This window comes from Lepus europaeus, chromosome 7 (assembly GCF_033115175.1).
Source record: "Lepus europaeus isolate LE1 chromosome 7, mLepTim1.pri, whole genome shotgun sequence".
Lineage (NCBI taxonomy): Eukaryota > Metazoa > Chordata > Mammalia > Lagomorpha > Leporidae > Lepus > Lepus europaeus.
In genome coordinates this window covers 100,436,719-100,459,761 of record NC_084833.1, presented here as the reverse complement: position 1 = coordinate 100,459,761, position 23,043 = coordinate 100,436,719, and the positions used below count along the sequence as shown (strand labels likewise).

General features: G+C 46.1%; 1 protein-coding gene and 1 pseudogene across 5 annotated transcripts in view; one reads left to right on the top strand and one right to left on the bottom strand.

Annotated features, from left to right (window-relative positions):
- Positions 1-23,043, bottom strand: part of DIXDC1 (DIX domain containing 1) — an 89,400-nt gene that overhangs the window by 65,342 nt on the left and 1,015 nt on the right. For 3 of the 5 annotated variants that reach the window (XM_062197005.1, XM_062197002.1, XM_062197003.1), the window contains exon 1: positions 11,386-11,590. In XM_062197005.1, coding sequence (XP_062052989.1) covers positions 11,386-11,445 — 60 coding nt within the window. In that variant the 5' untranslated portion in view covers positions 11,446-11,590. Of the gene's footprint in view, positions 1-11,385; positions 11,591-22,507; positions 22,599-23,043 lie in introns of those variants that run through there. The other 2 variants (XM_062197001.1, XM_062197000.1) reach the window with 2 other exon arrangements.
- Positions 16,702-17,064, top strand: LOC133764682 (alpha-endosulfine-like; annotated as a pseudogene).

Genomic DNA, 23,043 nt, shown 5'->3' with positions numbered 1-23,043 from the left:
TTCAGGGGTAGAGTAATTCTGCAGGCCAGGTGTGGCCTTGGTATGTGGTCTTACTGCAGTGGCACAGAGGGAGACAATGGTTCCGGTAGGGTGGGTCCTGGAACTGGACTATCAGCATCCTGGATCCTGACATCACCTAGGAAGAGTGGCAGATATTAAGGGGCTAAGGCTGTTCAGTACTCTACCCTGATTCACGTAACTCCAAAAGTGGATACGTATGTCCTCAATTATTGATTTAAAAATGTAATTGTAAAAGGCCTCTGGTGTGTCACCACCATGTCTCTATGTTGACATGGATGTGTTAAGAGCAAGCACAGCTTCACAGCTGAGTGGGGCTACTGCCCACAGTGAGGGTCGCCCTGGCCTTCCCTCGGTCCTGCCTCTCCATTGTAGTCTAACCTAGGGAGCCAAACACTAAACGGAGGCTCTGCTTATCTCCCTAGCCTGAAGTTATCAGGTTTTATAACCACAGGGTAAGATCCTGTTCTTGATATAAACTCCTGGTGCTGCTCTGAGAAAACAGACTAAATGGACAGAGCTGACACCTGTGAGGACCAGCGAGCACACCCCCTTTAAAGATAAAGATTTTATCTTGAAAGAGGGCTGTGCACAAGCCCAGCCCCTGCATGGATCTGCAATGTGACAATGCATTAGAGCTCCTCTTATAACAGCTACACCACATGCTGTCTGCAAGAGGCTGTCACTCTCCCGGCGCAGGACTACGAGTTTCATTTTCTTCTTCCTTGCCTTTTTTTTTTTTTTCCTCACTCTTTTTGAAAAATATAATTCGTGTGAAGGCCAGATATGTAACCTAGGGGAAAAAACAAACAAACAAACAAAAAGCAGAGCTTCTCTTGTTGGGCCAGAAGCCAGGAAACCCAACTCATACATCCTTTTGCTCCATCTACAAATCCCTGCCCCACCCACCCACCATCCAAAGTAACTTCTTAAAGAATTTCACAGCAGCTGAAACAAAATACAAACACTCACCCCAACAAGCCCATTACATTTTGTTTCTTTCCATCATTATCATTTCATAAGCCATTGTGAAGAAAAGAGCAGCACATTTGGCAAAATCAAAATGTCTGGAATCTTAAGAAATTTCTCTTGAATACATCTCTAGTTCTTGTTGTTTTTCTAACAGCTAGAGAGGTACAGTAAGACCAACCAGGGGGCTGGCACTGTGGTGTAGAAGGTTAAACCTCTGGCTGCAGTGCCGGCGTACCTTATGGGAGCTGGTTTGAGTCCCAGATGCTCCACTTCTGCTCCAGATCCCTGCTAATGTGCCTGGGATAGAAGTAGAAGATGGCCCAAGTGCTTGGGCCCCTGCATCCACATAGGAGATAAATATGAAGTTCATGGCTCCTGGCTTTGGCCTGACCCAGCCCTGGCCATTGCCACCATTTGGGGAGTGAACTAGTGGATAGAAGACTTCTTTCCCCCTCCCTTTCTCTCTAACTCTGCTTTAACAAACAAATAAATAAATTTTTTAAAGGATTCCAGCTACGCCCATGGTCAGTTCTTAGGGTAGCTGGTGGATCACAATGATCCATGGGAACATGTGCCCTCTGGTCAGCCCTGTGGCCAGTTTGCTATTGGTATCCCACCCCAGGCACTGGCCACAGTTGATCAGCCTCGTGAAATCGATTGGTCAGGCCTAGCCAATCCCTGGAATTTTCTGAACTGATATTTAAGAATACGATCTGTCCCTAGCTCTCCTACCCCATATCCCTCAGACAAAGATGTAAGAAAGAAGATTTAAATGTTGCCATAGGCCATGCTGCCCACCTGAGAGGGGAAAAGTCATTGATAAAGGAAAGAGAATAAAGCAACTACTGAAAGAAGCAGAGACAAGGGACAGGAAATAGGGAGAGAGCCTGCCAGTGTTGTGTTCTTGAATCTCACTGTTTCTGAGACGACTGCATCCCAGCCCTTCCTATGGTTTAGCTTTTCAGACTTCCCTTGGAGTCCGTGAATCAGTACATTCCACTTCCCATCTCTGTTAGTACAAGTCAAGTTCTTAGCATTTGCAACCTAACTAATAAGGAAAATTTAAAAAAGGAGGCTGGCGCCGTGGCTCAATAAGCTAATCCTCCGCCTTGCGGCGCCGGCACACCGGGTTCTAGTCCTGGTCGGGGCACCAGATTCTGTCCCGGTTGCCCCTCTTCCAGGCCAGCTCTCTGCTATGGCCCAGGAGTGCAGTGGAGGATGGCCCAAGTGCTTGGGTCTTGCACCCGCAAGGGAGACCAGGAGAAGTACCCGGCTCCTGGCTTCGGATCAGCACAATGCGCCAGCCGCAGCGCGCCAGCCATGGCGGCCATTGGAGGGTGAACCAACGGCAAAAGGAAGACCTTTCTCTCTGTCTCTCTCTCTCCCTGTCCACTCTGCCTGTCAAAAAAAAAAAAAAAAGAAAGAAAGAAAGAAAGAAAATTTAAAAAAGGAAAGACAATTGGTATATACTGCGCAGTGGGCAGTCCTCAAAAAGGCCAGGGAGCCTTTTTGACTTCAAAAAGTCATCATGGAGCAGCAGGTTAAACCATGGCTTGTGACGCTGGTGTCCCATATTGGAGCAGAAGGTTTGAGTCCCTGCTGCTCCACTTCTGATAAAGCTTCCTGCTAATTTGCCTGGAAAGGCAGCAGATGATGACCTACTTGCCTGGGTCCTGGCCACCCCGTGGGAGGGCTCAGGGGTTCTTGCCTTCAGCCTGGCCCAGCCTTAGCTGTTGTGGCCATTTGGGGAATGAACCAGAGGAGGGAAGTTCTCTCTTTCTCTCCCTCTCTCTGCCTTTCAAATTAATTAATTAATTAACTTTAAAAGTCCTTGGAGGGGCCTGCGCTGTGGCATAGAGGGGAAAGCTGCCGCCTGCGGTGCTGTCATCCATATGGCACTGGTTTGAGCCCCAGCTTCCAATCCAGCTCCCTGCTAATGCGCCTGGACAAGCAACCGAAGATGGTCCAAATACTTGGGCCCCTGCACCCATGTGGGAGACATCAGATCAGCCCAGCTCTGGCTATTGTAGCCATTTGGGGAACAGATGGAAGATCTCTTTCCCTCTGTCTCTCTGTAACTCTGCTTTTCAAATACATAAATAAATCTTAAAAAAGAAACATGGTCCATGGAAGGGGCCAGAGCTGTGGTGTTCTGGCTAAGCCACTGCCTGCAATGCTGGTATCCCATATGGGTACCAGTGCATGTTACTACTACTCCACTTCCAATCCAGCTCCCTGCTAATGCGCCTAGGAAAACAATGGAAGATGGCATGAGTGCTTGGGCCCCTGTCACCCATGTGGGAGACCTGGATAAAGCTTCTGGCTTCTATCTTTGGCCTGGCCGAGCCCTGGCCATTGCAACCATTTGGGGAGTGTACCAGCAGATGGAAGAGCCCTATCTCTCTGTCTCTCCCTCTCTCAGTAACTCTGCCTTTAAAATAGATAAATAAATAAATTTTTAAGTTCATGGAAAATGCATATAATGAAAAATTATACATGGATTTAAATTTTTTTGCACCAAAAATAAACCTTTTATTTCTTTTTAAAAAAATATTTATTTACTTATTTGAAAGGCAGAGTTACAGAAAGACGGAGACAGAGAGAGAGAAGTCTTTCATCTGCTGGTTTACTCCCCAGTTAGCCACAATGGCCAGAGCTGCGCCGATCTGAAACCAGGAGCCAGGAGCTTCTTCCAGGTCTGCCACACGAGTGCAGGGGTTCAAGGACTTGGGCCATCCTCTACTGCTTTCCCAGGCCATAGTGGAGAGCTGGATCAGAAGTGGAGCAGCTGGGACTTGAACCGGTACCAATATGGGATGCCAGCATTGCAGGTGGCGGCTTTACCTGCTATATCACAGCGCCAGCCCTTAAACCTACTTTTAAATGCAATTTTCCCAAAATTTTCTGAACTATCTTCACACTATGTCAGTGATAATCTAGAACTAATCTCGGTGCAGATTTCATCTCCAACTTATTCTGGGGAAGCTAGAAGAATACCAGCATAAAGCAAAAGTCTGGTGGACCTGAGGGTTATTTTTCTTTAAAAAGTTTTATTTAGTTTTTAATTTATTTGGTAGGCAGAGAAAGAGAGACAGAGAGATGACATCTTCCATCCACTGGCTAATTCCCCTAATGCCCCCCCAACAACCAGGGCTGGACCAGGTGAAAGCTGGGAGCCGGGAACTCAATTCAGATCTCACATGTGGGTGGTAGGGACTCAAGTACTTGAGACATCACCTGCTGCCTCCCAAGGTGCATATTAGCAGGAAGCTGGAATGGGAAGCAGAGGTGGGACGAGAACCCAGAAACTCTGACATGTGATGTGAGCATCCTAAATGGCTTTTTTTAAAAAGATTTATTGTATTATTTTTTTATTTGAGAGGTAGAGTTACAGAGAGAGAGAGAGAGAGGGAGAGACAGAGAGAGAGGTTTTCCATCTGCTGATAAACTCCCAGATGGCCACAACAGCCAGAGCTGAGCTGATCTGAAGCCCATATGGGATGCCGGCCCCACAGGCAGCAGCTTTACCTGCCATGTCACAGCACCGGCCTCACAAATAGTTTCTTTAACTATAGCACCAAAGGCCCTCCCCAAGTCTAAGGGTTTTTTTGATAACCTCTGAATCAGGGGAAGGAAAAGTCCTTGCAGAAAAAGTCACCACTGGGGTTGGCGCTGTGGAATAGAAGGTTAAGCCTCCATTTGCAGTGCCAGCATCCTATATGGGTGCCATTTCAAGTCCTGGCTACTCGACTTCCAACCCAGAGCCCTGCTAATGTGCCTGGAAAAGCAGTGGAAGATGATCCAAGTGCTTGGGCCCCAGCACCCACGTGGAAAACCCAGAGGAAACTTCTGGCTCCTGGCTTCAGCCTGGCCTAGCCCCAGCCATTTGCAGCCATTTGGGGAGTGAACCAGCAGATGAAAGATCTCTCTCTCTCTCTCTTTCTTTCTCTCCTTCTCTGTATCTCTGCCTTTCAAATAATAAAATATTTTATAAAGATTTGAGAAGTAGAGTCACAGACAGTGAGAGGAAGAGACAGAGAGAGAGAGGTCTTCCATCCGCTGGTTCACTCCCCAAATGGCCACAACAGCTGGAGCTGAGCCAATCTGAAGTCAGGAGCCAGGAGCTTCTTTTGGGTTTCCCAGTCAGGTGTAGGAGCCCAGGGAGTTAAGCCATCTTCTACTGCTTTCCCAGGAGAATTAACCTACTGTGCCATAGCGCCAGTCCCAATAAATCTTTTTTTTTAAGATTTATTTTATTTATTTGAAAGAGTTATAAAGAGAGGTAGAGACAGGTAGAGACACAGACAGGCAGTCTTCCATACACTGGTTCATTCCCCAAATGGCTGCAACGACCGGAGCTGAGCCAATCCAAAACTAGGAGCCAGGAGCTTCTTCTGGGTTTCCCACGCAGGTCCAGGGGCCCAAGGACTTGGGCGATCCTCTGCTGCTTTCCCAGGCACACTAGCAGGGAGCTGGATTGGAAGTGGAGTAGCCAGGACACGAACTGGTGCCCATATCGGATGCCAGTGCCACAGGCTGGGCTTTAATCCACTGTGCCATAGCACCTGCCCCAATAAATAAATCTTAAAAAAAAATTAAATAGTCACCATTGTCTGGGCAGTATTTTGGCTTGCAGAGACTGGACCCAGCTCAAGTTGTTGACAGCAATGGTACTGCTGAGGAGTGACCCATAACTTCCATCAGCTTCCTCCAAGACACCCACCACAATTTGAGCTAAAATTCTTCTACTATAGACAATCTCTTCACATTCTTCATTTGGGTAGGAAATTTTGACTTCAAAAGCTTCTTGCACCAAATTAACTTTCTGTTTTTCTTTTGGACCTGCCCTTCCTTCCAAACAAGTTGGTAAACCCAGCCTCTGTTTTCTCTCCTCCAAGATTCAAGGTCAAAGAGAACTTCTGAGTAAGACTTGTTTGCTTAAAATTGCAAAACTTGGAGTTGCAAAAAAAAACTCACATCAGGGTTTTTTGTTTGTTTGTTTTTTTAAAAGATTTATTTATTTATTTGAAAGGCAGAGTTACAGAGAGAAGGTTAGAGAGAAAGAGACTTCCCATTTGCCGGTTCACTCTACAAACAGGCCAACGACCCAGGGTTGGGCCAGGCCAAAGCCAGGGGCTAGGAACTTCTTCCAGGTCTCCCACGTGGATGCAGGGGCCCAAAGACTTGGGCCATCTTCTGCTGCTTTCCCAGGCACACCAAAAGGGATCTGGATTGGAAGCGGAGCAGCTGGGACTCCAAACGGTGCCCATACAGGATGCTGATGCTGCAGGCTGTGGCTTAACCCACTGCCCCACAGCACCGGCCCCAGAACACCAGTTTTACGTGAAATAAGATACCTGTTTACAATTCTGTGACCCTCTGGCAGCAGCAGATGAGGGATGGGGGTGGGAGAGGCACTGAGAAACTGAGAGGAAGGCCGGATGTTTGGAAACCTTAAGTTACTTCTGATCTATTTCTGCCAGTCAAGGAACACATACTGTATTTCTTTTCTGTTAGCTTTTTCAGGTCTTTACTAAACCAGGAAAAGCACTTAGTTCACTGTACTTGCAGGTTAATTAGGTAAAAATAAATTTCCATATATGGACAGGGCTCTTCATATTAGTATTCAGCCCAATGGTCATAGGATAGCACCTCAGAAATGGAGGGGCTGGAGTTGTGGCACAGCAGGGTAAGCGGCTGCCTGCAACACCAGCATCCCAGATGAACAGCAGTTCAAGTCCTGGCTGCTCCCTGCTAAGCCCTGGGAAAGCAGTGGAAGATGGTTCAAGTGTTTGGACTCTTACCACTCATGTGAGAGACCCAAATGAAGCTCCTGGCTCCCGGCTTCCCAGCCCTTGTGGCCATTTCGAGAGTGAACCAGTGGATGGAAGATCTGTCTCTCTTCCTCCCTCTCTGGAACTTTGCCTTTCAAATACATACATAAATATTTTTTTAAAATAGAATAGCTGAAACTTTCTGAATGATACTGTCTCCTAACCTTATTTTTAAATGTCTATTAGATATGAATTCCATAAATGCTTCGCTCCTTCATGAATATGTTACAAGGTAAGAACTTAATAAATGCATGTAAATGAATATGTGAATGAATGAATGATAGATCACTCTGTATTCAGAGTGTCCCTTATCCTAGAAGCAGGACAAGGAGCCCACCCTTGGGCCCACTGGAATTGTTCCCTATTCTCATCCATACCTAGTGTCTGAAGGTTGTACCATGATCATTTAAATGGAGTCTGGTTTGGGAGCTAACAAATAAGAAAATGCACTCAGGAAGTATCAGTTTGAGCCTTTGGTCTTTACAGTCTAGACAACAAGGCCACTAATGGCAAAGGGAGCATTTCTGGTGCCCTCTGAATTGCCTGGCAGAGTGGCACCTGGCAAACAGTGCTCTGTCACTGCTCCCTGGCCTCGCCAGCCCATCCCTCTCCACAAGGAACATAAAGCTCCCTGAGAGCTTGCTGCCAGGGAGCATCTGTTGAGCTGGCGTTAACTCCTGTGGGAACAACGCCAATGAGCCTGGGAAGGGAGAAGAGAAATCAGTTTGGATAGGAAAATAGAAGGTTGAGAGGTGTGGTGCTTTGTTACATTAAAGACTTAACAGGCCTTTAATTTCTATAGCAATGCACAGGGGAATTGATTGAGGAAGTGTCTGAAAGCCTCTATCTGACCCAGTGCTGGCAATGCTACTCTACAGAAGGCACGAGGCACTTAGGCGAGATGTTCATTGCAGCTGCTCCACCTGCCAATCCTCTTCCTCACTGTACATGCCCTCATGGGGATGAGACCAGACAAAGACCCCTCCTGTATTTCCCAGGGACTGCCAAGCAGATGGATGTTAATGTGGGATTTCAGAGTCTACTTTTCTACTTGGATGGGGAACTGAGAGGGAAAGTCTGCCAGGCTTTATGTTCGAAAGCTGTCAAGCAACATTGTCACAATCCACAAATTTCAGCCTCTGAGGCCATTCACATCACAGGTTCACTCTTCTCCACAAACACAGTTTCTGTACCACCACAATTTTCCCAGGTTTGCTCATCTGAATATTTAGTTTCTCTCCACTGGCCTGTGAGATACATCAGGGCATAGACTCTGTTATTTAACTTCAATTTCCAGAGCCTGGCACAATGCCTGGGAAGCACAGTAATTCAATGAATGTCTGGTGATTGCTTGCATGCATATACCAGACTAGCAAAGGAAAAAAATCTGGCTTCAGTGAGCAAGTGGGCTGGTAAATGGCACTTTTTATGATATCATTCACTAGAAGGTATCTCTACAACCTTCCATAAACACTACCTTTTCATGACATTTATCACATTAAACATCCTATTATGGTTTTTGGGTATACCTTGTGTCTCCCTATAAATTCATTGGAAGCAGGATCCAGGTGCTTTTCAAATATTTTATCTATCCTCTCTCTCAATCAAGTGACTGAATATCTAAATGAGCAAATGCTTATTGGCCAAACCTTATTAAAATATCAGATCTTTCAAAACCTTCCAATGTAAGCACCAAAAGACTTTTTTAAAAAGAAAGTTCAGCCTCCAGAAAAACACTTGCAGAAATTTATGTTGGCACATTAACCAAAGACAACATTTAAAGACAATACCAAGTGGCTGAGAAAACAAATAAATAGCTTTGATGCAGATGCAGAGTGGAAAAATTGTGAACTCAACAGAAAGCCTGGCCTCACCCAGAACACAGGAGGTGAGAGATGACAGCCAGGGTGGGCTACAGAATGATGTGCCATTGGCCAAAACTTGTGAATGATTCACAGTGCAAATTAACCATGTCTGTAAGAGACCGCATTGACAAAACTGACAGGAATCAATTCTGCAAGTTATTTGTCAGGCATATTGAGGCCAGAGTTCTATGCGAGAAACATGGCAGAAGAGAATTCTGTCAGGCATAGTTATGCACAGTGGCATACAGACTGAGAACAGAGGCCAACAGTGGGTGGAGAGAAGCCTTGATTCAGAGGGCAGGGTTTCTCTTTGCTGCAGGGTTCCCTTATAATTAACCAATTAGGGCCATAGCTCTGTTTCCGGTGGCAGTTTTCTCTGCCATAGAGAATGAGGTCACAGCTCTAAACACAGAGCTATAAAGCATCTAGGTGATGAAGAATAGCTTCAGATATACTTGAATCATTCCCAGGAGGTGCCTGGATGCATGTGTGGTATTCTTAGCCTCAGTAGGAAGAATTTCTCAGGGGAATTAAAATGTATTTTGACACTACCTTTTAAGTCCCTATTTACATCCCTATCACATGACTCTGACAAAAGAGACTGAATATTACTGGATCTATTAAGCAACCCTAGGGGCTGGAATAGGTCAAAAAGTGTCCCTATCAACTCTGGAATAAGCAATCATACCATTACTCAGTAGCACTCAACGTGATACTGCATTTGAAAGGAACTGCTTAATATAATCTATTATGCATATGACAGAACTACTGAAACTGTTAGGGCCTATTCAGATTTAACATAATACTGTTACAATTATTTAGATGATATCAATTTTGCAGAGAAATCAAAAGCATTCATAGATGGTTCACATCTATAGCCGAGGGCAACAAATGCCCATTAGCCAGTGGAGGGACTCTCAGGGAGGGAACACAGAGGCACTGCCACGGTATTCTGGAGCTGGAGTAAGGATAAGGCTGGGCATCTTGTTTTTACAACGACTTCATTGCTACCACTAAAAGACAACTCTTCCACCCCCCTTCTGCCTTGGTTTACAAGAATCGGAGGTCACAATATTTACGGAAGGATCAAAGCATGAAAAAGATAATCAAGTCTCCTGGTTTTTGTGACTTTTCAAGCTGAAAGCTCTGTAAGTGAAAATGAGCAGAAAGCAAAGACTTGGACTGTCTCTGGGCTGATTTCCTCCTCCTAATTGGACAATGGGATCCAATACCTGGGGGCTGGGTTAAAAGGACCAAAGGAGATTCTGCCACAATGGGTGGGTGAGACAGACTAAGGACCCCCAGAGGCTCAGAGCAGTGGGAAAAAGAGGAACCAGGAGTATTGGAAGCATTCAAAGAGGCAGGCTCCCAGGCTGGCTCCTGTTTCCACTCATACTACAGCTCTTTGTTAACAAGCCCCTTACATGTGTTCAGCCAGAGGCCATGCAAAGACAGGAGCCCTGCAGTGCAGGCAGGATGTGAGCCCTGCCCTTCAGGGGAGGTTGGGACACTCCTCCGCCAGAGGAAAATTCCCACTCAGCTAGTCAGGTCGGGGCAGCATCTGGGCTGCTTTCCTCCCGGTCTGGAATGAGGCTGGGGCACAGGACTAGGGAAGGTTCTGAGGCAGGTCAGGCTACATAGCTTCCTAATGAGAAGCAGGAACCAAGGAAAGCGCCTGTGGTGCAGCTGTAGGGAGAAAAGTCTTCCACACAAAAATTCACAAGAATGGTTACCTCTGTGGAACAGGTCGGAACTGGGTGGGTGGTTGGGGGGGATGCAAAGGCACTTCAGTCTTGCCTGTAATGGCCATATTTAAGATGAAACTAAAAGTGATTTTAAAACGACTTAAATGTGAAAAATTCATAAAGAGAAGAAAGGGAGAGATAGAGATAGAGGAAAAAAGACAGGCAGACCAAACAGCCAAGGTCTCCCGGGTGCTGGCCCAACGCAATCCCAAGGGATGGGGCTCAAAGGCAGTAGAGGCCATAGGCTGCAAACCAGAGAAGCAGATGGAATAAACATTCATGGTGGGAGAAAAGGAGTGGGGCAGAGAACGACCCCTGGGCAGCTCGAGCCCCACCCAGCCCTTCGCTTTGAGGGTCTGATTCCCCACTGTCACTGGCTCCCCTGCCTCGGGCCCAGAACCCAGTCACCCCTGCGGAGCTGCTCAGTCAACCGTGTCCTAGGCTGTAGAAGAATTTACTGCCCCGGGTTCTGGAGGGGGCGCTTCATGTGGAGCGCCCACAGCCTCCTGCCCGCTCTCAAACTTTCTTCCAATGCCATGCCTCGCCACCCCACCCCTCCCAGGGCTCCTGAAACAGAATGAGCACTTCTGACACATATTCAGGGCTCCCCTGAGGATTTGCTCTGGGCTTTTCCCGCGGGAGGGTGGAGATCACATCTTCTGCAGAGATGACTTCGAATTTGTGGTCCTGCCCTCTGGGCTCAGGTAAGCTTACCAGAGAAGGTCATCACCCGCTCGGCTTAGCGGGAGGCGGGCGGCCCTTTTGATTTCTCCGGGTTCGCCTTTCTGCACCGCACCCACCACTCTAGCCCCCTTAGGGCTCTGCGGGGGATGTGCTCCGGGGTTCCGGAGACTATGGGGCCGTGGGGCCACAGGAGGACCCCTTCTGGAAATTAGGCGGGAGGCGCTGGGGGAGGGGAGCTGGGGAGTGGGCGGAGCAGGGCAGTTTTACCTCATTGAAGCCCTCCTGCAGGACGTCCAGTAAGTTCCCCCGGGCCAGGCAGGCTAGCATTGTTGCTGCCCCGGGCCAGGTCTCCAGCCAGGCAGTCGCGGCCGCCGCCTCCTCCCTCTGCACACAAAGGCTCCCAGCTCAGCTCTTGGGGATCTCTCCGGAGTCCCGCATGCCACTTACTGGAAACCTAGACCAGAGCCAAACTAGCGGCTTGCACTGGGCATGCTCGCACGGGGGCCTCTGCTGGAGGGGTCCGGCGCTGTCGCGGTTCCTATAGAAACAGCTGGGCGTGCACAGGGAGGGGCGCTGGTGAGCGGCGTGTGTGCGGGAGAGTCCCGCGGGCGCGCGCGGCACACACGCACGCATACACCCTCCCCGCGGCGGGGCGGGTGTGCGTGCGTGCGCTACACACACGGCCACGCACCGGGCTTGCAGGAGGGCGTGCTGGCATGTGGCGCGCGCTGCCTGCACACACACATGCATGCGCACTCACCCGAGGGCACACAGGCGGCCTGCTGCCGTGTGCATGCGCCTGCAGTCGCAATCACTCACACGCACACCAGCCTGGCGGGAAGGAGTCTTCTCCCTCTCCCTCAGCCTCTCCTCCTGCCTCCTGATTTAAAGTCACAAGCCACCACCACAAGGTGGGTGGGAAACGGAGTGAATCATAGGTGTTTTTCATCCAGACTAACCGAGAACAGCAACCTTTTTCCACATGGGGCCTAGACAGTGAGGTCACACTAAATAAGAGGAAGCAGAAAGGGAAGAAACAAAAAGAGAAAGAGAAGAAAGGGCTGGAGAATAGGACAGCCAGCACTTCAGTTATTCATGATCCTGGAACATTTTAGGTAACAAAGCTGAACAAACCACACCCACCACAGCACAAACATCCAGGGTATTAGCCAAGGATGACCAAGGTTTTTAGCAAAATATGTTTCTTCTTTCTTCTTAAAGTAACTGCTAAAATGTAAGATCCACATTTTACGAAGTTCTTATTTAAAAAAAAAAAAGAGAGAGAGAGAGAAGAGGATGGGAGGCAGAGAAGAGAAGAAAGGGCATATCATTATGTTCTCAGAACTGTATCTACAAATCACATTGCATCTGTTAAAAACAAATTAAAAATTAAATTTAAAAAGTCTTTATTTCATTTTTATTTGAAAAGCAGAGAGAGAGACAGATATCTTTCATCCACTGGTTCACTCCCCCAAATGCCCACAACAGGCGGAGCTTGGCCAGGCTGAAGGCCACAATGCAATCCAGCTCTTCCGCATAAGTGGCAGGGACCCAAGTTCCCAGGGTGCCTATTAGCAGGAAGCTAATTGGGAGTGGAGCTGAGGCTTGAACACAAGTACTCCAATACGGGACGCAGATGTCTCAAGCTGCATCTTAACCTCCGTGCCAAATGCTTACCTCAAAACTCGTATTTTTAATGAGCTTCAAGATAAATGAGCTTCAAACAACAAAAACATCCTGCACTTGAAATAATAGGTAAGAGTCTCTTCAAGGGAGATAGAGAGCTTATATTATATATATTTTACATTATATGTATTATATTATATATAAATAATACTTTATTATATAAAAAGTACCAATCAGTTGCACTCTCAGTGCAAACTCTTGTTTTTGTGGAAAAACTGGATGCTGAAAAAAAAAAAAAAACCCATATTACATTGCACCTCCTGATCACAGATGGAGAGAAAGTGTTTACAGAATGTTCTGGTTCAGAGAAGGTCAAGGATCAGCCCAAGGACACAGCCAGTCAGTGATGAGCAGTTCAAAGACCTAGGACTGTACCTTTAGGCTTTTCCCTCAATAGTACCTTAGCAAGAAAAATCAGTAATGGCTCTTATTCAACCGAATGACCTCCTCTCCTCCGGCTTCCAGAGAAAAAGAAAATACTTACCAGGAACAGTTATTGCTAATAACTTATCTGCATGTCTAAACTGCTAACATAAAGATGCTCCACCATCTTGATCATAACAGGCTGGGAGCAGAGGGCCAGCACAGGTGTTGAGCGGTTGCTGCAGCTTGAATGCTATTGGTTCAATTCTGACTAAAGCTGGAGAAAAGCTATGATAGCAAATCAAACGGACCCCAAGCAGCCCACAAGTCAGAAGACTAATGTCATTCAAAACCTAGGTGACGAGTTTAATTGCCAAGAACAACTCTTGCCACTACTACAGTTCATAGTGTAATACCCTCAGGAGAATCACTAACCCATATTAATACAACAAGGCCCTTTATAAAGAGAAATACGGAGGTAGGCATTTGGCCTAGTGTTCAAGATGACCATGTCCTATACCGGAGTACTTGGGTTCCATACTGGCTTCCAGGTCCTGACTGCAGCTCTGCTGATGCAGGTCCTGGGAAGCAGCAGTGATGGCTCAAGTGATTTGGCTCCTGCCACCCATATGGGAAATCTGTACCGAGTTCCCGGCTCTCAGGTTTGGCCCAGCTCATTCCTAACCATTGCAAGCATTTGGGAGTTCTCGATCTTTTCTTTGTGTCTCTCTAGCACTCAAATAGTTTTTTTTTTTCCAAAAAAATAATGCATTAAAAAAAAGACAAAGTATGAAAATTCCAGCAGCACATAATTTATGCAAGGCAAATCATGTGAAATCAAAACAGCCTGTTGGTAGATACCTGGGTGGAGGATCTTGATTGGCTGAGACTTCATTGTGCTTTGAATACAACATAAAATATTAAGACATCACAGGGGGGCCAGAGTTGTGGTATAGTGGGTTAAGCCTCCATCTTTGGGCGCTGGCCCATGTGGGTACCGGTTTGAGTCCTGGCTGTTCCATTTCTGGTCCAGCTCCCTGCAAATGGCCTGGGAAAGCAGTGGAAGATGGCCCAAGTTCTTGGCCCCTGCACCCATCTGGGAGACCTGGAAGAAGTTCCTGGCTCCTGGCTTCAGATTGGCACAGCTCCGGCCGTTGCAGCCATCTGCGGAGTGAACCAGCAGATGGAAGACCTCTCTCTCTCTGTCTCTACCTCTCTCTCTGAAACTCTGTCTTTCAAATAGATAAAATAAATCTTTAAAAAAAAAAAAAAAGAAGAAGAAGAAGACATCAGAGGGAGGTCCTGCTGACAATTATCTATGCTAAGAGGTCACTATTTCTCAACCAAAAAGTCTTTGATCTAAGTAGGACCTATGAGCTCAATATTTCTATGAAAAAGAATTATTAAATCAATGATTTAAAGATTTATTTATTTATTTGAGAGGCAGAGTTACAGAGAGAGAGATGGAGAGACAGAGAGGTCTTCCATCCCCTGGTTCACTTCCCAAATGGCCACAACAGCCAGAGCTGGAACAATCCAAAACCAGGAGCTGGGAATCTGCTCTGGATCTCCCTCATGGGTGCAGGGGCCCATGCACTTGGGCCATCTTCCACTGCTTTCCCACACCATTTGCAGAGAGCTGGGTCAGAAGTGGAATAGCCAGGACTCTAACCGGCACCTATATGGGATACGGGCGCCGCATGTGGAGGCTTAACCTACTATGCCACAGCACCAGCCCCTAAATTACTGAATTTTGAAACTCAAAAAAATCATGTGGGGCCAGCGCTGTGGTGCAGCGGGTTAAAGCCCTAACCTGAAGCGCCAGCATCCCATATGGGCGCCAATTCTAGTCCCAGATGCTCCTCTTCCAATTCAGCTCTCTGCTATGGCCTGGGAAAGCAATAGAAGATGATCCAAGTCCTTGAGCCCCTGCACCCATGTGGGAGACCCGGAAGAAGCTCCTGGCTTCTGGCTTCTGGCTTCTGATCTGCACAGCTCCAGCCATTGTGGCCATCTGGGGAGTGAACCAGCAGATGGAAGACCTCTCTCTGTCTCTACCTCTCTCTGTAATTCTTTCAAATAAATAAAATAAATCTTTAAAAAGAATTCACATGATCCAACTCCCTATATATATATATATATATATATATATATATATTTTTTTTTTTTTTTTGACAGGCAGAGTGGATAGTGAGAGAGAGAGAGACAGAGAGAAAGGTCTTCCTTTTTGCCGTTGGTTCACCCTCCAATGGCCGCTGCAGTCGGTGCATCTCGCTGATCCGAAGCCAGGAGCCAGGTGCTTCTCCTGGTCTCCCATGCGAGTGCAGGGCCCAAGGACTTGGGTCATCCTCCACTGCCTTGATGGGCCACAGCAGAGAGCTGGCCTGGAAGAAGGGCAACCGGGATAGAATCCGGCGCCCCAACCGGGACTAGAACCCAGTGTGCCAGCACCGCAAAAGGAGGATTAGCCTGTTAAGCCACGGCGCTGGCCCCAACTCCCATATTTTTTTAAAGATTTTTAAAAAGTTACAGAGACGGGGCCAACGCTGTTGCACAGCAGGTTAACGCCTTGGCCTGAAGTACTGGCATCCCATATGGGCGCCGGTTCAAGTCCTGGATGCTCCTCTTCCCATCCAGCTCTCTGCTATGGCCTGGAATAGCAATGGAAGATGGCCCAAGTTCTTGGGCCCCTGCACCCATGTGGGAGACCTGGAAGAAGCTACTGGCTCCTGGCTCCTGGCTCCTGGCTCCTGGCTCCTGGCTCCTGGCTCCTGGCTTTGGATCGGCACAGCTCCAGCTGTTGCGGCCATCTGGGGAGTAAACCAGCAGATGGAAGACCTCTCTCTCTGTCTCTACCTCTCTCTGTAACTTTGTCTTTCAAATAAATAAAATAAATCTTTGAAAAAATAAGTTACAGAGACAGAGTGGAGAGGGAGAGAGAGCAATCTTCCATCTAGCAGTTCACTCCCCAGATGGCCGCAATGACCAGGGCTGGGCCAGGTCGAAGTTAAGAGCCAGAGCTTCTTTCAGGTCTCCTATGTGGGTGCAAGGGCCTCAGCACTTGAGCCATCTTCTACTGCCTTTCCAAGGCCATTAACAGGGAACTAGATTGAAAGTGGAGCAACCAGGACTTGAACCAGTGCCCATATAGGATGCCTGTGTCACAGGCGGAGGCTTAACCTGCTATGCCACTATGCTGGCCCCCCAACTTTCATATTTCATGTAAGAAGGAGCTAAGGCTATAAGATGTGTTCACAACCATTCAGCAAGTCAACAAGGGAGCTAAGATTTAAATGAAACCCTCTGAAGCCCAGCCCTGTGCTTTTCGCATTGCCCCTCACAACATGTTAGAGAAATTGAGAACTGGTGGTAAACTGATAAAAGATTTGTTATAGACGGGAGAGGGCTGCCATTTTGAGCAACCCTAGTGACAAGAGCCAAAGCAACAGCGCTGATTGTCCCCATTTCCCCTCTCCCTTCCCTTCTGTGGTTGACTTCCCCAGGCCCCCTACACTCCACAACCCCGGCTCTGCCATGTCCCAGAAACAAGAAGAGAACCCTGCTGAGGAGACCGGTGAGGAGAAGCAGGACACACAAGAGAAAGAAGGTATTCTCCCTGAAGGAGCTGAGAAAGCAAAGCCAAAGGCCAAATAGCCAAGCCTAGGGCAAAAGCCCGGAGGCTCTGACTTCCTCTTGAAGAGGCTCCAGAAAGAGCAAAAGTACCTTCACTCAGGTGACCACAACATGGCCAAAGCCAAGATGAAGAATAAGCAGCTGCCAAGGGCAGGACCAGACAAGAACCTGGTGACTGGTGACCACATCCCCACCCCACAGGATCTGCCCCAGAGAAAGACTTCACTCATCACCTGCAAGCTTGCCGGTGGCCAAGTTGAATGATGCTGCCTGGGGCTGCGCCAGATCTTGAGACACTGCCCCTGGGTCCTGTGCTGGCTCCTGTCCCTCCCTGCCTTTGCAGCCAGGGATCAAGTGGTGGCTCAGGTGCTGGAGAGGCAGAAGCCCCTGCCTGTTGGTGTCCCGGTGCATGGAGCCCCTTGGGCCTAGCACCAAGACCTTGAACCTTTTTTGTTTTACCTTTTTTCCAAATAACTGTTGGGAAAAAATCTTAATGAAATCCTGGGGGTGGGGTTGAGAGGGTGAGGTGGGAGATTTGGAGGAATATGAATTAGGGCTGGAAGTCGATCAAAACATTCCTGACTATCCTTTTTAACCACGCAACTGGTGTGGGCTGCTGTGAGCAGGAGGAGGTGGAGCAGACTGGAGCTAAGGGACTCTAATTCAGCTCTGTAGATACATGCCTTGATTGGATGTGGCTGAAGACCTTGTGTTAGGTGAAAGACACTATCAGTCTATGTAGGACTCGTGCAGACAGCTCCTCTGGGTGCACAGAGCAAGCTGAGAACTCATGTAAAGTGTTCATTTGAAAAAAGTTCTATCCTTGAAATAGATTTGTTGTGGGGAGATGGGCAGTGAGTGTGGGGAAAAGGAGCCATGAGCGTTGGGAGCCCCACAGAGTCCAGGGGACTTTTCCAGTATTTGAAATAAAAAACAAAAACACCGGCCGGCACCGCGGCTCACTAGGCTAATCCTCCGCCTTGTGGTGCCAGCACACCGGGTTCTAGTCCCGGTCGGGGTGCCGGATTCTGTCCCAGTTGCCCCTCTTCCAGTCCAGCTCTCTGCTGTGGCCCAGGAGTGCAGAGGAGGATGGCCCAAGTGCTTGGGCCCTGCACCCGCATGGGAGACCAGGAGAAGCACCTGGCTCCTGGCTTCGGATCAGCGCGATGCGCCGGCCGCAGTGGCCATTGTGGGGGTGAACCAACGGAAAAGGAAGACCTTTCTCTCTGTCTCTCTCTCTTCTCTCACACTGTCCACTCTGCCTGTCAAAAACACACACACACACACACACAAAGACCCACAAAAAAAAAAAAAAAACCTAGAGGGAAAAAAGAAAGATTTCTAGGGGCTGCTGCTGTGGCTGGTGCTGTGGCGGTTGTCACTGTGGTTGCCCTGGCCTGAGGTGCTGGCATCCCATTTGGGTGCCAGTTCGAGACCCGGCTGCTCCAATTCTGATCCAGCTCTCTGCTGTGGCCTGGGAAAGCAGTAGAAGATGGCCCAAGTCCTTGGACCCCTGCACCCACGTGGGAGACCCAGAAGAGGCTCCTGGCTCCTGGCTCCTGGCTTAGGATCGGTGAAGTTCCGGCCGTTGCAGCCATCTGGGGAGTGAACCAGCGGATGGAAGACCTCTCTCTCTCTCTGCTTCTCCTTCTCTCTATGTAACTCTGACTTTCAAATAATAAATAAATAAATCTTTAAAAAACGATTTGTTATAAGGCATATGGTCTAAGACTGTACTATTCCCTGAAATTCTGTAACTACACCAACCACATAATCTAGGGCAATAGTATCCACTCAAACCTTCTATAACTATGCTATCCAATACAGTGGCTACTAGCCACATATTGAGTACTTGAAATGAGGCTAATGTAAATGTGTAACTGAAGTTTTAATAATATTTTAGTTCAATTCATTTAAATGTAGATAGTACAATTTCAATCCTGTTCCATTTTCTCCACACAACAATTGAGATGCTCCAAAAATTATAAAATTTCACATATAGCCTGCCTCTCACATTTTGGGAAAACACAAAATTCCTGTTGGAACCCCTAAGTCAACTTTATTGCTCAGAAGATATCTTCTCCGTAGTTAGCAGGATCTGATTTAGGAAGTGACCCAGCTAAAGAAGTGAACGTTAGCTCTGAGCACCACTAACATTTCCTATTTGTCTCTCTGTCCCACCGTGTTGTGATATCAGCCTAAGAACTGGAAGAGTAAGTGGGTTAGCTAAAACAACAAGGACTAACTAGGACAATGATCAGCTGCCTGCAGTGCCTGTATGTGGGAAAACTGAGCCGTCTGGATAGCTGGAACCACTCCCACTATTGCATGCCTGTCATTTTCTCTGCCTAGCAAGAGAAGCCAAGAACTGCAATAAAATGCTTTGTGCACATCTCTGCCATGCTGCCTGACTTCTGAACTTATACTGGCCTCCTCCATCCTGCATTTGGCAGTGATGACTGACCCTTCCCTGTAAACTAAAAGCTACCCAAAGATCTATGTACAATAGTATTAATAGCAAAATTGAGCTTTTTGCCAAGTTCCGTACTAAGCACTTACACATATTAGCTCATTGGATGGCCACAATTGCCAAGAACAGATTTTTCACATATGAAGAGAAATTTGGAGGATAAATAATTTGCCACACACCCAAGAACTTCTAAGGGAAGCCGAAGTCTAGATTCTTCGCCATTATTCAGTACTTTTATATGATGCTAACAACACAGAAGGTACTTAGTAAATTTTACTGATTTTAATGGAACAAATAAGCCAGTGGAGGAAACATTAGCAAACTCATTCATCACTTCTGTTAATAAGCACAGTAGTATGTAGGCCTAAGTAAGACTTTAAGCCTTAAACAAAACTGCCATTTGGTGAAATATTGTTTGAGACTTCTCTCTATATAAAACTAAAATGTATAAAATTCACAACTGTGAAAAATTTAACACATTTATTACACACATTTATGACTATAAAGAAGCAGAAAGTGTGAATTAATAAGTAATTAAAAATCATCAATGAAAATATTTTAAATGAGCCTCTGAAATAATTTCTTAATCTTCTATTTTTCTCACATTAGCTGAGTTCCTTGAGGGTAACATGTTTACTATTCTATCACATTTACCTCCAGAAACATCAGCATGAACATCCACAGAAGGGCTCACACCTGCTAGCAAAGGTCCCAAACCTGTCCTGGCTCCTGACTTTTCCACCTGTCAGACTAATCTTAATCTTTCTTAGACAATACATTCATCTTACTGTTCTATTGCTCAACTGTCTTCAAACTCTCCCTTTCTTTAGCATGTCAGAGATAAGTTCTCTTGTCCGGCTCTTCAGGCCTCCTCCTGATTCAGCTTTGTTCTGCCTCGCTGTCTCGCAGATTTCCAAGGCTCATTTTTCACCCTCACAGCTGACCCTCTAACTAGAAAGTCCTAAACTCTACCCTTGTGCTTCCCAAGCCTTCACTACGCCTACTTCAATTTTCACTTCCTCCATGGAACTCATCTGACCATGCTTGATTTTGATCTGTCTGAATCTCCCAAATAATCCACGGCTCATTCCTACTTTTCCTTCAGGTCTCTGCTCAAATGTCACTTGATGACATTTGTTTGGCCTTCTCTTACCCTTCACTTAAAATGACAACACCTCTTCACATTGGCACTCCCAGACCTTTATGCCTGATTTATTGTTTTTCTTTATAACATTCATCATCATCTTGTACATTATATATTTACTTGTTTATTCTCAGCATTCCCTTGTCCAGAATATGTGCTCCATGAAGGCAAGGAAATTTGTATGCTTTGTTATTCATTTATCTCCAAAACCAAGAATATTGCCTGACACATAGTACGTGCTCAATGAATGCTGGCTGGCTGAATTAATCTTTCTCTCTTTACAGTTCAAATGTCTAGCATGTTCTATATCACTTATCACATAATTATAGATAATTTAAGACTGTGAATCATTGCTTTTTTTATTATATTCTAAAACAAAAAAAATGTTAGGTATCCTGTATTTTCTTTTCCTTTATCAAAACATTCCTTCATTAAATATAAGTTGAGTACCTATTATGTCGTTATAAGCAGGTTCTATTTTTTTAAGCAAAAAATTGAAGAAATGACAGGCAAAAAATATATTACACAGGTAAAGCTGCTGCCTACAGTGCTGGCATCCCATATGGGCACTGGTTCAAGTCCTGGCAGCTCCTCTTCCAACCCAGCTCTCTGCTATGACATGAGAAAGCAGTAGAAGATGGCCGAAGTCCTTGGGTCCCTCTGTACCAAATGCGAGACCTGGAAGAAGTTCCTGGCTCCTGGCTTTGGAGGGGCATAGCTCCAGCTATTGCAGCCAATTGGGGAGTAAACCAATGGATGGAAGACCTCTGTCTCTCTCTGCCTTTCCTTCTCTCTCTCTGTAACTCTGACTTTCAAATAAAATAAATAAATCTTCATATATATATATATATATATATATATATAACATATGGATAAGAAACAAGACTGGAGAGAAGAATAGTAAAAAGAAGACTACTAAAGCTGAGAATCTAATACTAGTATGTGCGGCCAGAGTGTACAGGGTAAATGTGACAGACTGTGTGGGTAGATGGAAAAAGAGACAGAATTGTGAGAGACTAGAATTGGAGGTTGCCAAAGTATCATCAGATGCTAGTGCTTAATATAAATTGTACTAAGGCATATAAGCAAATATATTCTACATGGATTTTGTAAATTCACATATCAAAAGTTATCTGCCAGCTAGCCTGTGGGTGAAAATTTGATTATGCCTAGCGACATCTGGTGGATATTTTGGAAGTGACCCTTGAGTTTCTCTACTCCGTAAACACAGTAAATGCCCCTGTGTAAATGCATGCCTCTGGACTGCCAATCATGTGTTAGGGCTCTATATTACTAATTACACTATAATAAAATGACCTTTTGCATGATCCAGGGTCTCATTTTAAGAGATACCCAGATTTATACTAAGGATCCTTCTATCTTCCAATTAATGTCCCACTGCCTTGTGATGGATGTACACAAAACTTGACACCTCAGTTCTTTTACAAGGTAAGTCATTATTTAAAATGCATTTGCATTGTTTGGAGCAGTCTTAAGAGAGGAAATAAATTATATACTTGCAATGTGGGGAGTTGGCGGGACAGGGAGTAACCTAAGAAATCCAACAACAGAAGACTGGGCAAGAAAATCGCAGCCACCATGTTTATAGAACACATGTATCCACATTAAAACAAACATTTTAACAATCATGTAAAAAGTTTACACATAATATTATCTCATGTAAAAAATATACATAGAAAAAAGACTGAAAAAATATTCCAAATATTAACCACCATAGTTGCTTCTGGATGACAGAATGATTTTTTTTTAATCACAGTTTATAATATTCCTCAAATGCTCTTTAATTAACATACATTATTCCTATAAAAATTTAAATGTTTTAAATAATGCATACATTCTGATTTATTGCTAGAATTTTTCAACTTGACTTGAATTTATTAATTCCAGAAAAAGATGATGAATCAGGACCCAATTGAGCTAGAATTTCCATCAGAAAAAGAAGAAGAGAAGGCAAATATATCACAATTGTGTTCCAGGACCCGAGTTCTGATGGAGAAATCCACAGATGTAGAGCTGAACTGAAATTCCAGGCATGTCATCACACCTCACTCAACAGTTCCCCAGAAACTTACAGAGGGCTCTGCTGGCATCAAGGAGTTAGAGAATCTCATAACCACCTGGGTCGCCATCTTCAAAGCTTTTGGGAGAGGGAATCAGGACCACCTTAAAATAGGAAGAGGGAAAATGGGCAAATGTACATGATAGGAAAAAAAAATTCCAAAAACTAAAGCAAAACCTAGTTGGATTCAGTTCCTTCCCCCAAACCCACCAATTCAGTCATCTTAAAATATCAGAAAGAGGACTCTGGTTAGCAGGAAATCCAGCTCCAAAAATTATAACTACAACAGGGCTATGCCAGTGACATTTTTTAAAAAGTATTTGAAAAGCAGAGTTATAGGAGAGGGGTGGGGAGAGACAGGGCTCTTCCATCCACTAGTTTGCTCCCCAAATGGCCACAAAGTCAGGAGCCAGGAGTTTCTTCCGGTCTCCAGTGTGGATAGCTGGGGGTCCAAGCACTTGGGCCATCCTCCACCGTTTCCTCAGGTGCATTAGTAGGGAGCTGGGTTGGAAGTGGAGCAGCAGGGACTCGAACTGGCGCCCAGATGGG